We start from the raw sequence: 15,641 nt of genomic DNA on the forward strand, positions 1-15,641 counted from the left end.
GTTTGGCGGCTGACCATTACAGTCCTATCAGTGCAGGTCTGTCAGCATGTTTCCTGGATAACCTCTGGACTCTGAGTGCATGAATGCTCTATTTTTGGACACCTGGGAAGCATGAATAGTTCATTTGGTCTGAACTTTGGAGGGTGAGACAGGGCAATGCTTTGCCTGATGAGCTGCCTCTTTGTTTGTTTATTGACTTTGGAAAGAATGAGGGTCAGCGCTGGCACAGCTAGACGCTAGTATCTTGCTAAATTGTATTGTATAGCTTTGTCGCATGAGCAGGTATTAGTTTTGAAGCTCATTTTGAGAATGACTTAGGTGTGAACCTTGAGGGATCAACACGTATGATGTGCTACATCCAAACTGAATGTTGGTCATGGTCTAGTTTAGCATTTCCACACAGTGAAACGTGTGTACACATTACAAGGACAGAACCCAGAGCACTGCAAGAAACAGCCAAAGGCCATTGTGCATGTTTCAGAATAGATAGAGGGACCAGGCTTCTGTCAGATTTCCAAGAAGCTTCAGGATGTGTCGTTAGATAAGCGAGGAAGGAAATCATCAACAGCCATTTAATTAAACTTTGGGCCTATTTTAGGTCTTTTGTTAGTGCGTGACTTTGTGCAGTCTGCATGGTGATGTGGCCAAAACAAACTGTCAACAGTCTTTATCTTTACGATAAACTATCTAAACATTCATGTTCACTCATATTTATCAATGCAGGACTGTAAAGCACTGGTCTGCATAGAAGTTGAATTGTTGTATGGCTGTAGGGGGCACTATAGCTCCATTCTCAAACCCATACAACAGTTTCTACAGTATATGAAAACATCAAAACTGGTCATATTTTCCACCTACTTAACCCAGGGGTCATTTATAATATGTTTAACTTAATGTAAATGTATGTAAATATGTATTGTGTGCTCCACTTTTCACATAATCATATTTGTTAGAATATGAGCAAGCAAAAGGTGGAAAAACAACCTATACACAAAACAATGTTGTGACAGGTCATTAAGATTTATTAAATGTTTTTTTAAAGAAGGCTCTTATCCCCAGCAAGGCTGCATTTGTTTGATCAAATATGCAGTAAAACAGTAACATTATGAAATATTATTACAATTTAAAAGAACTGTTTTCATTCTAATCAGTTTAAATCATTCTAATATGTTGATTTGGTGCTCAAGAAACATGTATTGTTCTTTTTCTCAGGATTTTTTTAATGTAAAGTTCAAAAGAACAGCAGAAATAGTTTTAAACATAGTAAATCTCTACTGTCACTTAAAACTAAGTGATAAAAAAGTAAAGAATTTAAAAAATAAAAATAAAATAAAAATCTCCCCAAATATTTGAATGGTATGATATGTCATATTGCTCTGAAGCAGTTTCAACATGAAATATTGCATTAAGCTCAATGGCAATGGGGAAAAAAAACCTCCTCAAGATGTTTCAGAAAGGAAGAAGAAACCTTGAAATGATCTGAGAAAGTGTGACTCCACAGGCTTGCACCATTTAAGCCATTTTATTCAAAGCATACAAACAGTATCTCACAGAAGTGAGTACTACACCCCTCACATTTTTGTAAATATTTTATATCTTTTCATGTGACAACACTGAAGAAATGACACTTTGCTACAATGTAAAGTAGTGAGTGTACCGCTTGTATAACAGTGTCAATTTGCTGTCCCCTCAAAATAACTCAACACACAGCCATTAATGTCTAAACTGCTGGCCACAAAAGTGAGTACACCCGTAAATGAAAATGTCAAATTGGGCCCAATTAGCTATTTTCTCTCCCCAGTGTCATGTGACTCGTTAGTATTACAAGGACTCAAGTGTGAATTGGGAGCAGGTGTGTTAAATTTAATGTGATCGCTCTCACTCTCTCATACTGGTCACTGGAAGTTCAACATGGCACCTCATGGCAAAGAACTCTCTGAGGATCTGAAAAACAGAATTGTTGCTCTACATAAAGATGCTGTAGGCTATAAGAAGATTGCCAAGACCCTGAAACTGAGCTGCAGCACGGTGGCCAAGACCATACAGCGGTTTAACAGGACAGCTTCCACTCAGAACAGGCCTCGACATGGTTGACCAAAGAAGTTGAGTGCACATGCTCAGCGTCATATCCAGAGGTTGTGTTTGGGAAATAGACGTATAAGTTCTGCCAGCATTGCTGTAGAGATTGAAGGGGTGGGGGGTCAGCCTGTCAGTGCTCAGACCATACCCCGCACACTGCATCAAATTGGTCTGCATGGCTGTCGTCCCAGAAGGAAGCCTCTTCTAAAGATGATGCACAAGAAAGCCCACAAACAGTTTGCTGAAGACAAGCAGACTAAGGAACCATGTCCTGTGGTCTGATGAGACCAAGATAAACTTATTTGGTTCAGATGGTGTCAAGCGTGTGTGGCGGCAACCAGGTGAGGAGTACAAAGACAAGTGTGTCTTGCCTACAGTCAAGCATGGTGGTGGGAGAGTCATGGTCTGGGGCTGCATGAGTGCTGCAAGCACTGGGGAGCCACAGTTCATTGAGGGAGCCATGAATGAGCAGAGCATGATCCCCTCCCTTCGGAGACTGGGCTGCAGGACAGTATACCAACATAATAATGACCCCAAACACACCTCCAAGACGACCACTGCCTTGCTAAAGAAGCTGAGGGTAAAGGTGATGGACTGGCCAAGCATGTCTTCAGACCTAAACTCTATTGAGCATCTGTGGGGCATCCTCAAATAGAAAGTGAAGGAGTGCAAGGTCTCTAACATCCACCAGCTCTGTGATGTCATCATGGAGGAGTGGAAGAGGACTCCAGTGGCAACCTGTGAAGCTCTGGTGAACTCCATGCCCAAGAGGGTTAAGGTAGTGCTGGAAAATAATGGTGGCCACACAAAATATTGACACTTTGGGCCCAATTTGGACATTTTCACTTAGGGGTGTACTAAGGGGTGTACTTTTTGCCAGCGGTTTAGACATTAATGGCTGTGTGTTGAGTTATTTTGAGTGGACAGCAAATTTACACTGTTATACAAGCTGTACACTCACTACTTTACATTGTAGCAAAGTGTCATTTCTTAAGTATTGTCACATGAAAAGATTCATAAAATATTAACAAAAATGTGAGGGGTGTACTCACTTCTGTGAGATAATGTACATAAATGATAATATAATGTGAATCTAGGCATGATAGGAGCTAGTAAACCTCAGGAAGGGCATCTCAAAGTGAGATTTTCATAATTTGAGTCATTAATATATGTGATGTGTACTGTGTCTTTCTGCTTGTCAAGTCACTGCTTGTCTCAAGGTGAGTTACAAAGCCATTAAAAACTCAAGTGCTTCTCAATGAATCTCCCAGTTGGAGATTAAAGTGAACATTATGAGATCATCAATTAATATCCTGCTGTATTGGATGTATCTACTTTCTAACTTTTACTGTGTCACTTTCAAGCAATATTCATTTATTAAATGATGTGTCAATCATCATTGTTTAATAATAGTTCTTTTAAAGGATTTGTCTCATAAACACATTACTGAATGAACTATTTTCAAATTATTTATTTATTCAGCCATCATTGTTGTTCTGAATGTTTGTTTAATGACTGCGTTCCCATGGTCACTTTTATTTTGGCTGGATGGTGATGTCCACGTTGACCTGAAGCGTGTCAGTGCGATAGCCAGCATTGAGGCCAGCTCTTCTGTTCACCAGAGTCTGGCATGAGACAAATGATAGCATGTGTTGTTTTGAAGAGGAGAGAGCGTTAGTGGTATCAGGTAGCTAGGAGATTTGTGACAACAGCAACACACACTGAGTCTGTGAGTTTAGACATGAAGGACCAAAGCTTGTTTGGTTTCATCACACTCAGGCACTTCAAGGAGGTTTTCTAAGAAAGACTTTGAAGTCACTGCTGCTGTGTTATTCAGATCATGCTGGCTTGAAGAGAATGACTGAAGTTCCTGTCAGTCACCACTTTCCAAATTAATTTCAACATGTCGATCTTTAGTAACAATTTTGTTTTGTCTTAATGAACATTAAACATTATTATTTATTTATTTTTATAATGCAGTGCTTGAAAAGTGTGCTTGTGCTGTATTTAAATGCCACTTGAGTTGATATTTTGTTATATTATAACAAATAATGCAATGGCATTTATACAAAGTGTGCCTAAAGCATCAAAATATTCATTTTTTTTTTTTTTTTAAAGAAAAGGTTTGGGGTCAGTAAGATTTTTTTTTTTTAATTAAATTAATATTTTTATTCAGCAAGGATGCATTAAATTGATCAAAAGTGACAGTAAAGACATTTGTAATTTGTGTTTATTTTAACTTTCTATTCATAAAAGAAGCATGAAAAATAATCAGTTCTCCATCACAGGAATACATTTTAAAATATATTAAAATACAAAATAATTGTTAAATTATAATATTTCACAACATATTTACATTTTTACTGTATTTTTGATTAAATAAATGCAGTCTTGATGAGACTTTGTTCAAAATATTACAAAAATCTTAGCGACCCAAAACTTTTGAACTTGTACATTTGTTGACACTGTTTTCTTATATACAGGTATCAACAGTGTGACTCTCCTGGAGTCTTCTGTTTGTCATAGTTGCAGGGTTGTGCAAATCCAAATTTGTTTTTGTGCCTTTCTTCAATTTACTATGAGAAAAAAGTTCACAACTTGACTGCAGATGTCATCAAAAACAATAGATTTCACTGTCCCTGCTGAAAGCAAGCTTAGATAAGGGATGAAATGTAATCATGAACAAAAGAAAAAAGGGGACCGGTCAAACGGACTAGTGCCAAGGGTGCAATAATGCCCCACTGAACGTCAATGGTCTGTGTGTATGTGCGTGTTTGTCAGTCTGAGCGCTAATATAGAGTGATTGTCAGTCAAACATCTATTGGGAGTGACGTGTTTCATAACAAAATATCATTGCATAAACATTGCATTGGATTATTTGGACCAAATTATAATTGCAATAACAACATTGTGAATGTTCTTTTTCAATTAACAAATGCCTAATAAGCTTAACTGTCCTAATTAGAATAACTTAATTACTCTGAGATTATTTAATGTTTTATCAGTCATAAAACATCCTTTATGATCTGAGGATCTGAGACTTAAAATTGTTGAAATAATAATTAAAAATGTATAAACTGACTTTTTCATCATCTCACATAAACAATATTTTATGTTCAAAGTCTTGACAAATTTCCTTCGAAAATACTTTTAGAAGAATTTCTTCATGGCTGAGCATGCATATGAGTCACACATGAGGTGGAGCTTTCCCACTCTGACCCACTAACCACGTCCCATACCTATTAGCTCATGACACCTTTTCTTGAGAAGTTCCATCATGAGACTGTGTATATTCACGTAGCGCATGCCCGAGGCGCATACCCGTGACCGCATTGGCTGATGAAAGTCTATGCAAAAAAATTCCCATCAGACCTGACAGTTTGGGGAAAGCCCAGTCATGAGCAATGAGGGATCTTTGCCAGATGAAAACGAAGGAAGAAAGAAGGAATTATAGCAGAAATTAAGGTGGATGTTTGTGAGATGTTCGTGCCTTTGGCTTCCACTGAACAAAAGCAGCTGAGGAAACACCCACAATGCTGCTGAGTCTGGAACCAGCTAGTTTAGACCGGTAGCTGTTAGTGGATGGGGGTGGGAAAGGAAGTGGTGGGGGGGGGGAGAATGAAAGAAAAGGGGCAATTGAGAACAAGGATGGTGTTATGAATGACACATTGAATATTCAGACCGTCTGGTTGACGTGACTCATCTCTCACGCTCTGTTGGTGATGTAATCTTTTTGGACAGTGCTATTATTAGCAGATCACTGAGAGGAGCATATTTACCCTCTGAGATGTTCCTTAATGATCATTCAAATTGAGCTTTTCTTTCTGGAGATCTAGAGTCTGGGGGGAATAGTGTGCTTGTCCTTTGGCAGTCGTGATTCTAATAAAAAAAATAAAATAAATAAATATATATATATATATATATATATATATATATATATATATATATATATATATATATATATATATATATATATATATATATATATATATAAAGGGTAGTGATCAATGGTAGTAATACTAGTAATAAAATATTATTATTATACTATGCTATTTTGTTGGACCAGTGTTGAGTAGCAGCTAATTTGAAATGGTTTTGTTTTGTGTTTTGTTTTGTTTTGTGTTTTTTGTTTTGTTTTGTTTTGTTTTGTTCCGATTGACTTTAAGACAGAAATTCAGTGTTTTGCTGTTCTGCTTGTTGGAAAAAAATATGAATGAATCATGGAAATATAGCCATGTCATTATTAGGGCTGTACTAGAATAATCGAATATTCGAATATTCGTTCGGTGGGGTGGCATTCGATTTTCAGTTTTGAGATTCGAATATTCTTTTTTTTTTTCAACACGTGACTTCCGTCACGGACTCATTCTCACTCATGCTTGAACTGCACGTTGGCGAACGTAGTGATTTATTTAATCTCATACTGAATAGGTACAAAATGCTCAAGACCTCAGCTGTTTGGGAGCACTTTAAATTAAGTGAGGATGACAAGACAAAGGCAGTGTGTCAAATATGCGATATGAAACTGGCCTACCACAACAGCACCACAAATTTGAAAAATCACCTGAGTTCTGTAAGTAGCACGGATGCGCCACCACCACCCGCCAAAAAAAAAAACAGCAGGAGATTTCAATGCTGATGCAGGCTGATGACGAAGAGGAAGAAGAACGCGGAGACAGCGCAAAGACAGAGATGGAGCAGTATTTGAGAGATGCTACTACAGCCGGGCCCACTGGCATGGTGGAAGCAAAACAGTGACCGCTACCCTAAACTGGCATTTGCAGCCAAACACCTTCTTTGCGTTCCGGCCACTTTAACTCCATCAGAACGCATTTTCTCAAAAGCTGGCTACATCGTCAACAAGACCCGAAGTTCCCCTTTACCAGAAAATGTGGACAAACTCATCTTCCTCGCACACAACATGAAACGAGTATAGGTAGTTTCACAATAGTTTCCAACCACTTGGTTGCGATTTATATAGGCTAAGTGTTAAGAAAGAAAGAGCCTAAATATTTTTGTCATTGAAATGTGAGCTGTCTAGCTAGGCTAACATTACCTTGTTCTATTTAACCTATTACAGTTTATTCTATATAAGGGAGTGAATAAAATTTATTACAATTACTTTAAATTTAAATAGCCAACCCGTTACGGTGTCAGTAATTATTACATTTACGAATAATAAATGAATGTAGTTCAACGAACTGCAGGCTAATAATAATAGGCCTAAATAAAAAAAAAAAAAACACCGCAACATGCTTTCAATAAAAGCATCGCGCATTTTAAAGATTTAAATTAACAAAAAGTCAGAATAAGACAAAATAAATCCCTTATATAGAATAAAACTAATTGTAATAGACATTTTGTGTCATTTTAAAAACAATTCATTTATTCTTATTCAACTGTTTATAAGCATGCTACCGTGTTCTTTATTTATTACAGTTCGTTGAAATCACTGTGTGTTACTAATTTAATTTCTGTTTTGGGATTCATTTGTTTTAAAGAAATGTTCGTTATTAATACCTTATTAAAGTTCTTGCTCTCAACAGATTTTGTGTTTTGTATCACTTGTGCACTGTCCGTTTTCGGAGCATAAACCTGCCCGTGTAATGCGTACCGGAAACTGTTCTATTTAAAAGATTATTAAATGTTTATTAATATTTAAAGAATGTGTGCCACCTGATCATATTGCACCAAATGCAACACTGCACTCCACTGGGTCTGCCGCAACACATTTACGATGCCAAAGAGTGAAACGTGAAGTCGTGAAAGATGATACAAATGCAAACCGACACTATTATTATATATTTAGCCCCACCCACCGAAGCTTCGAATATTCGATATTGATTGGCACCTAAGCTTCGAAGCTCAAAAAATGGCATTCGAAACAGCCCTAGTCATTATTGTGCTTACCATGTCTGAAAAAACATGGTAATAACATGATACTTTTTGTGCAGACAACAATTTAACTCTAGTATATGGAAACTTAGTCCTCTTCAGAGAAGATGCCAAAACCACACTTGTCATCATCCATACATCTACCATCAGTGGAGCAGATATTGATTTATTCCTCAAGACAGTGACTTATACCACACTTTGAGCCAAATATATATCTTACTTGTTGCGTGATGACAAACACATATGCATCCTCCAGGCAGGAAACAGCCTAGCCGACTCTCCCATCTGAGGGGGAAGGCAGACCAATCTTTGCTATATTATTACCCTGCAATTCTTTCCCTTGACTTCATCCTGCATGTACAAATTTCCATCAGCTAGTGATTATAGTTGTTTGAGTGACTTGCACAAAGGTCTACTCTAGATTATATCATTGGTCTACTCTAGATTATTTTCACATATGTTTTTGTTTCACACAGTATGTGTGCCTAAGGGGCTGGTGCTGAGGTTTACCTGTCTGACTGATGTGCGTGGAAATTAGCTTGAGGCCACAGACTGCTTGACTCCTTTATAGTCCGCTCTGGAAAAGGGGGGAGGTGCATCTGTGACTAACACGGTATCTATATATAGTAGCACTCAAAGGCACACAGATGGAATACAGGACTGGTGTGGTTCTGAGTACAGCAGACTATAAAGATGAATGCATTTACCTGCTTCTCTTTAAAAAAAAAAAAAAAAAAAAAGTGTGTGCTCATTGGGAATATGGAGTAAAAGTAACTTGTAAACCAACTGCACATTAAATATTTTACAAAAGATTTTATGTTTTAAAAGATTACAGAGATCCATCCAATATTATTATTATTATTATTATTATTATTATTTTTATTATTATCATCATTTCCCTTCACATTACCCTGCATGATCTCAACAAAACAAGAGGTAACAAAAGCCATTTTTAAAGTTAATATATACTGCTGAAAGATGGCTGAGCAAATTAGATTTTACTTTGATCAGGGACTCACTCCAGCTAATATAGTTCTGCGTCTTCCACTGACAGACCTCTTACAAATAGGGCTGTCACGATATTGGATCTTTCACACCACGATTATTGTGGCCAAAAAATATCATGGTATCAATATATCGCGATATTTATAGAATCCTAGCAGTCTAAATAATTTTTACTTTGTTTATTTAGTTTTTCTCTTTCAGTGTTGCTGCACATTTTTTAAAGTCAAATTTAAGTTTTTTTAAGACCTGAAGAAATAAAAATTAATACTAGCATAGTAGCCTATACATTATGGCTGTTTCCAATCAAATGAAATCATTATAAACAAAATCCATCTTTGTAATACAGAGGTGACACAGAATGAGAAGTGGCATATATTTACACAGCATTTTGTCTACATAAATTTAATTTAATATTTAAATATTTATCTAATTTTAACTTTTTAATGTCCCTTAAATATGAAACTAAACTAAACTGCCAGTAGGTGGCAGCAAGTCACTGTCTTAATGAGTGAGTCAACTGAACCGATTTGTTCAAATGACTGATTCATGAGTGATTCATTCACTGATTCATTCAGGAACGAAGCTCGAATTCATTCGTTCTAAACGCGGATTCAGCCAGAATAACAAAAACATTTCTGTTGCAGGGGTCTCTGTTCAGCCGTTCTTAATTTTGAAATTTTCGTTAGTGAAATAAACAATATTAACAATACTGAAGTTAACTCACATTGTTCATTTAACAAGTTGAAGGAACATTGCATTTGTGCTGATTTGTGGAAAACGGCACTTTTGCTCGTGTGATATTGTAAAACAACTACATCTTTAATATGATATAATGGCAAGAAATTGTCAGGGCAAAAAATGCCCGTGTATCTTGAATTTTGAGGGCATATAACTGCATGCATATCTACATCACGCTGAGTAAGACGAATAAAGAAAACGCGGTACTTGAAATAATCACCCTTTATTTAAATACGTGAACACAGAAAATCGCTGTTAACAGGTTAATATAAAATTTCTCATTCCATGACAAGTAAAATAATCGCAACTTACTCTCTGTAAAATGGAGTAATCTGCAGGGTGATGGACACGGAGGTGGGTAAGAGGTTGATGGTGTTGCCACCCTTCGCACTGACTGTAGCTAGGCAAATCCTGCGGATTGGACTGTCTAAGGAGCCGAAAAACTCCCATACTGTCGAGCTTATTTACTTTTTTCGGGCGTGCTGCGTCGTCTTCTTGTTTGACAGGCATCAGCGTTAAGGTGCAATACTGCCACCTGAGAGCTCAACCAGGTACTGGCGCTGGAGTATTTACATGTCATGATATCATAAGCGTCCTACTCATTTTAAATACCGTGGTTATCGCCAATACCGGTATAATCGTCACACCCTAAATTAACACGATATCGACATTTCATGCTTTGAATATCACTGTTATCGTCAATATCGGTATATTGCGACACCCCTACTTACAAATCAGCATCAGACACTTGAGGAGGCAACAAGTTTATCGTCATACACACAGTGACATGTGGTCAATTCCATTCCCTGCCAACTTACGTGACGGGATGTCTGCATGGTTGACGGATGCCAGTAAATGCTTTGCAGCTGAACAGAGAAGTTATGAGTGGCCTACCATACTTTTTTTCTTTTTTCCTTTCTTGTAAGAAAAAACTACTTTTGTTATGCTGAGATCACAAGAATATTAAGTTGTGATCATGAAGAAACACAACTTTGGATTTATGTAAAAGATGTGCCAAGGCCAATGACATAATGTATAGGTCACAGAACCACTAGTGTTGTTTTATATTGATTTGTCCTCTATTTGATGCTTTTTAACCTAAGCAACTGTTTATGTATAGCTTTTACTCTCCTGCTTCTGGCTGGGCTGTCATTCTCATTTAATATGCCTGCTCCCCAGTCATTTGCCTGTCAGTCAAGACATAATGTTTTTAATGCATGGTGTATGGCTATTTTAAGCTCAGTATCTTCCTCCGGATAGGGCATATCCGTAGAGACTCCAAGTCAGCTGTGAATTAGCTCAAAAAAAAAAAAAAAAAGTACATTTACATTTCCAGCTGCTTTCTCACCATAGCAACTCACAAAAAAAAAGTTGGAATGGGTAGTATGATATATTTGAAAAGAGTAAGATATTTGTCCTGGTCTATAGATCTAGTGAGGGTAAATGGCTATATAATTTGATGCAAATGAAAATTAGACTATGAGAATATATATATATATTTTTTTCCCTCATTTATTTCACATCACAGCCATCATGCAACCAAATTAAGAACTAAAAAAATAACAATAGCTAATTTCTGTCTGCTTGGGCATTTGTTCAGATAAGGCAATGGGATATAGGACTCTCTGGCACTAATCCAGCATTGTCCTTAGAAAGCTGATAATACTGCGAGTGACTCATCTCGCAGTCTCCATAATGACAGGCCTCTCTGAGATGATGTTTCTGTCTCATCAGGAACCAATTGACCTTAAAGAACATTGTGACATTTTTTTCATGTAGTCTTTCCTTTTGACCTGCTGTTATATAGTGCTGTTTTTAATGCTGAAAATTGTATTCTGCTTTCTTTATGGCATTAAATATTCCTGAAGCATTTTAAAGTGCCAATGCAAAAGATTCACGGCAAATTCAAAAGTTTCAAAGTTTTTGTTTAAGTAACTAAAAACCTATGAACACTTTTTTTAAAGCCTCACTTATTGTTTTATTTATTTATAACCAATTATGTATTTAAAGAGGACATATTATGCTGTTTTAAATTTTCTTTAGTGTGTAATGTTGTGGTTTGAGCAAGTACACTCCAACTGGACTTACTCTGTATATTAGTAAGCACTGTTTCTGAACTCTTTGAAATGCCTTGACTGTAATTTTGAGGTTTTTTTTTTTTTTTTTCCATACATGTCACAATTTTCCTCATTTAAATAATTCCCACAAAAATCATACGCATAAAAAGGGTGTGAGGCCTGGTTGAGTTGTGTTAGTGGTGTTGAAAATCATGGTTATGGTAAGGTGCTTGACATTTTCAAAACACACATGAAGCTCTTGACCAATCACAACACCAACCAATCAGAGCACATTGTGTTTTACTAAACAGAATGTTAGTGACAGACTGGGAAAAGAGGTGATGCAACAATGTAAAATATGTGAAAAATAATGAACATTCAAGCATGAAGACCTGTTCTAGTAGACCCCAAAACTTAGTAAAACTTTGTAAAAGAGCATAATATAGCTTATTTAATAAATAAATTAAATATTTAATCTTTATCATTACTATAAAGTATTTGGTTTTAATGATTTCTAATATGAAAAATCATATTTCTAACATGATTTCTAATAGAAATTTTGCCCTATTAATGTAAAGGTATTTTTGTGTTTACACAAAGTTTTTTTTTTTTTTTTTTTGTCAAATATAAAACTTGCTAAAAACGTTTTATACAGGTGGGGTTTAATTTATAACTCATGATGATATTAGCTGTTCTGCACATATGTACTGTTTACACCCATATTGTTTATGGTACAGTACGGTACAGTACATCCGTCCTATAAACACAACACGTATCAGATTGAATGGTCTATTTTCAGCCACTCCCTGTTTTGGGCTTAAATGACTATACTGACAGGATAAGTAGGTCCACATTATCAAGAGTATCAGGTCCTGAGGACTGACTCCTAGCCAGACAGGTCCCAGACACAGGGCCCTTTAATCTCCACTGTGGCTCTCTATCACCCTTCTCCAATCTCAAGCCCCTGATTGAATCACGATCCCCCATCCAGTTTTAGCTATGTCATCAGAGGCCATGCGTTTCGCATGACGGGGGTGCTTGATGTCTTATTATCCAGGAACTGTCAAGTCAGAGCCATGTTGCCTGTGTTTATACACATTACTGCAGGATAAATGATTGGAAAGCAGCCAGTGATAAGCCTGATGTAGACTGATGTATGATTGTTTGTGATGAGCTGACCTACAGCTGCTACTTTTTAGCTTAAGTCTTTCTGAATGTGTATTTTGTTACATAAGGCAACGGGATCAATCGTGGGCCAGAGAATCATCCAGAAAGGTTATTAGGGGAGGGGGGATGGTGCTCCTGCCATCAGCATCTAGTGTTACCGATGTGATCGTGTGAGTGGGTGTGTGTGAGCAGATCATATTGAATGGAAACGTGATCAGATCTCCTCCCTGTTTACTCACCCGGGTGTGTGCCTAGGGACGACTACAGGAACAAAAACATGGGCTTTGCCTCAGCGTGCATTAATGAAGATGGCACTGTAGAGTTTGAAATGAGTTTCTGGTTTGAATGTGATTTCGAGTTTGTACTGTGACATAAGAAGACCTGTGAACAATTGACCATTTGCTAAGTCGGCCGGCAATCCTAGCAACTGTAGCCATAAACAATTTTCTCAAGCTTTTTCTTTCTCTTACTGTATTCTTTTTTTGGTAACGGATATGTGTGACAGTTTTAAACGCAGTCAGGTGAAATTTATATGATATCGTTGCCAGGTAACATATAGTGACATTCACAGGTACCATATTGTCCGATATTGTTGTTTTACCTTTTTTTTTTTTTTTTTTTCGTAAAGGGCATTTGGCTTAATCTTTGCACATTCACTTTGTAGACACTGGATCTGTCTACGCCTACATCATACGGGACCTTTGTAACGTGATTACGTCACGAGAGGTGCATCGCAGAGCAGTGCAAGTTGAGCATTTGTGGTTAAAAAGTATATAAATTTTGTATTTTTTGTAGAAAATGTAGATAAGACCCTTATTCCTCGTCGTAGAGCCCTTTGAAGCTGCACTGAAACTGCAATTTGAACCTTCAACCCGTTGAAACCCAGTGAAGTCACCTATAAGGAGAATAATCCTTTTCCAAAATTCTTTTTGACCGAAGAAAGAAAGCCATGAACATCTTTAAGTAAATTATCTGGAAATTTTCTTTCAGAAGTGAACTAATGCTTTAAATGAATAGAAAGTTAATCTATTTGAGTATTTAGTATAAGTATAAATATGTTTTATTTCAAAGAAAGTAAGAAAGAAATCTTACTTACTCCAAAGGTTTGAATTGTAGTTGCTTTATTTTTGCTTGAGTTTTGCTATATTTTCTTCAGAAAATATAAAAATCTTATTTTGTTTAAGTTCTGTTCAATAACAAGTGCAAATATCACACAAACCCAAAAAGTGTTTGCATTAACCTAAAAAAATAACCTTTAATATTTGTGTTCTGCAAATTCTCATATTGTATGTCAACAATCTTTGTCACTCGTTTTTATACAAACCAAATGTAGGTTACAAAATTAAATGATGATAGACGGTGAATGAATACGAATGTCAGAATGAGCGAGGTTTTATTTGAGCTTATTTGTTTATGAGATTGTACCATGACCTTGCTAACTAACATACATACACAGCTTTTTTGGCAGTATTACTGCATTCCCACGCCAGCTCACGACTACCCAGAATCAGGCTTCCCAGCATGCACCCGATGGACATTGCACACTATGGACATCCCAGCTCTCTTTTCCTTCCTGCACTGACACATCCCTTTCACACCACTCAATGCCCTCCTGACTTTTTCCCCAACAGTACCTTATTTAATGCCATACCGGCTATAATGACTCCAGATTTCCCTTCACTCAGCAGACAGGATAGGTTTTCCACAGACACAGTTTCCCCTTAATTTGGGTTTCCCAACAGGGACTCTCAGTTTAGTTGAAAAACAGTGTGTTGTTTGCATTGAAAGGGTTACACTGTTTATGGACCTAGTGCCCTCCACATGAGAGATGGCTGCCAGTTTTTTATGTGTCTGCAAATGCAGTTATAAGAGGTCGCAGACAAGGTGAAACTACTCGGTTGTTTTTGTTTGATAAGGTTTTGCACTGTTCCTTGCAATTTGTAATATAAAAAAAAGCCCTAGTTGGTTACCTGTAAAAAAGAAAACTAGATTCAAAAGTAAAGCTGTCAGAATATAGAATATATGTGGTATCCAAATGTTTTCCTTTCTCAGATATTTTTTTAGAAAAATAAATTCTGGCTTTCGATTCGGCAGTGTGATGTAACAGTCCTCCAGACATTCTGGTCAAGATGACAGTGTCCTGACAGTGTCATTTCTTCAAATATGCATCAAAAATATTATAATTATAAATGATTTAGGAACAGTCTTGGACTTCTGAGATGCTCTTGGGTCTCAGGAGTAGATTCATTCATTTTGAATGTGTGTATTCTGCTGAGTGTGTACAGGGTGTATGAGGACCCCAGGGCCTCTGCTGATGTATCTGTCACTCTGTGTTTCTCAGATTTGTTTCCTGGTGTCCGCATTCCGGGGACGTATGTTCTCAGAGGAAAGTTGCGCTACTCTTGGCCTCTTCTTCCATTACTTCCACCTCAGCCAATTCAGCTGGATGCTCATACAGGTAAAACTTTTATCATCTACTTGTGTGGTCAGTGGAGCGAGTTTTGGCATTGACCACACCAAAATCAAAGATGAAAATTGTGTCAAAATGTAATCAACCTCATGTTGTTTCAAACCAGTATGACAAAAAAGCACTGAGACAGTCTTTAAAATATATTATTTTGTGTTAAACTGAAGAAAGAAAGTTGTACCGTTTTAGAACGACATATGGGTGAATAAATGTTGACAGACTCTTAATTTTTG

The 15,641-nt window shown here is 36.9% G+C and overlaps 1 protein-coding gene and 1 long non-coding RNA gene across 2 annotated transcripts in view; one reads left to right on the forward strand and one right to left on the reverse strand.

The window, feature by feature from the left end:
- The window catches only part of adgrv1 (adhesion G protein-coupled receptor V1), a 160,220-nt gene that overhangs the window by 109,627 nt on the left and 34,952 nt on the right, over nt 1-15,641 (forward strand). Inside the window, exon 84 of the mRNA XM_067406079.1 lies at nt 15,283-15,399. Coding sequence (XP_067262180.1) covers nt 15,283-15,399 — 117 coding nt within the window. The remainder of the gene's footprint in view (nt 1-15,282; nt 15,400-15,641) is intronic.
- On the reverse strand, nt 3,285-8,492 carry LOC137033790 (uncharacterized). The gene is made up of 3 exons (XR_010896877.1): nt 8,195-8,492; nt 5,859-5,958; nt 3,285-3,704 (listed from the first exon to the last, which is right to left on the reverse strand). It is a non-coding gene; the product is annotated as an uncharacterized lncRNA (long non-coding RNA).

The sequence above is a fragment of the Chanodichthys erythropterus genome, chromosome 13 (genome assembly GCF_024489055.1).
Source record: "Chanodichthys erythropterus isolate Z2021 chromosome 13, ASM2448905v1, whole genome shotgun sequence".
NCBI lineage: Eukaryota > Metazoa > Chordata > Actinopteri > Cypriniformes > Xenocyprididae > Chanodichthys > Chanodichthys erythropterus.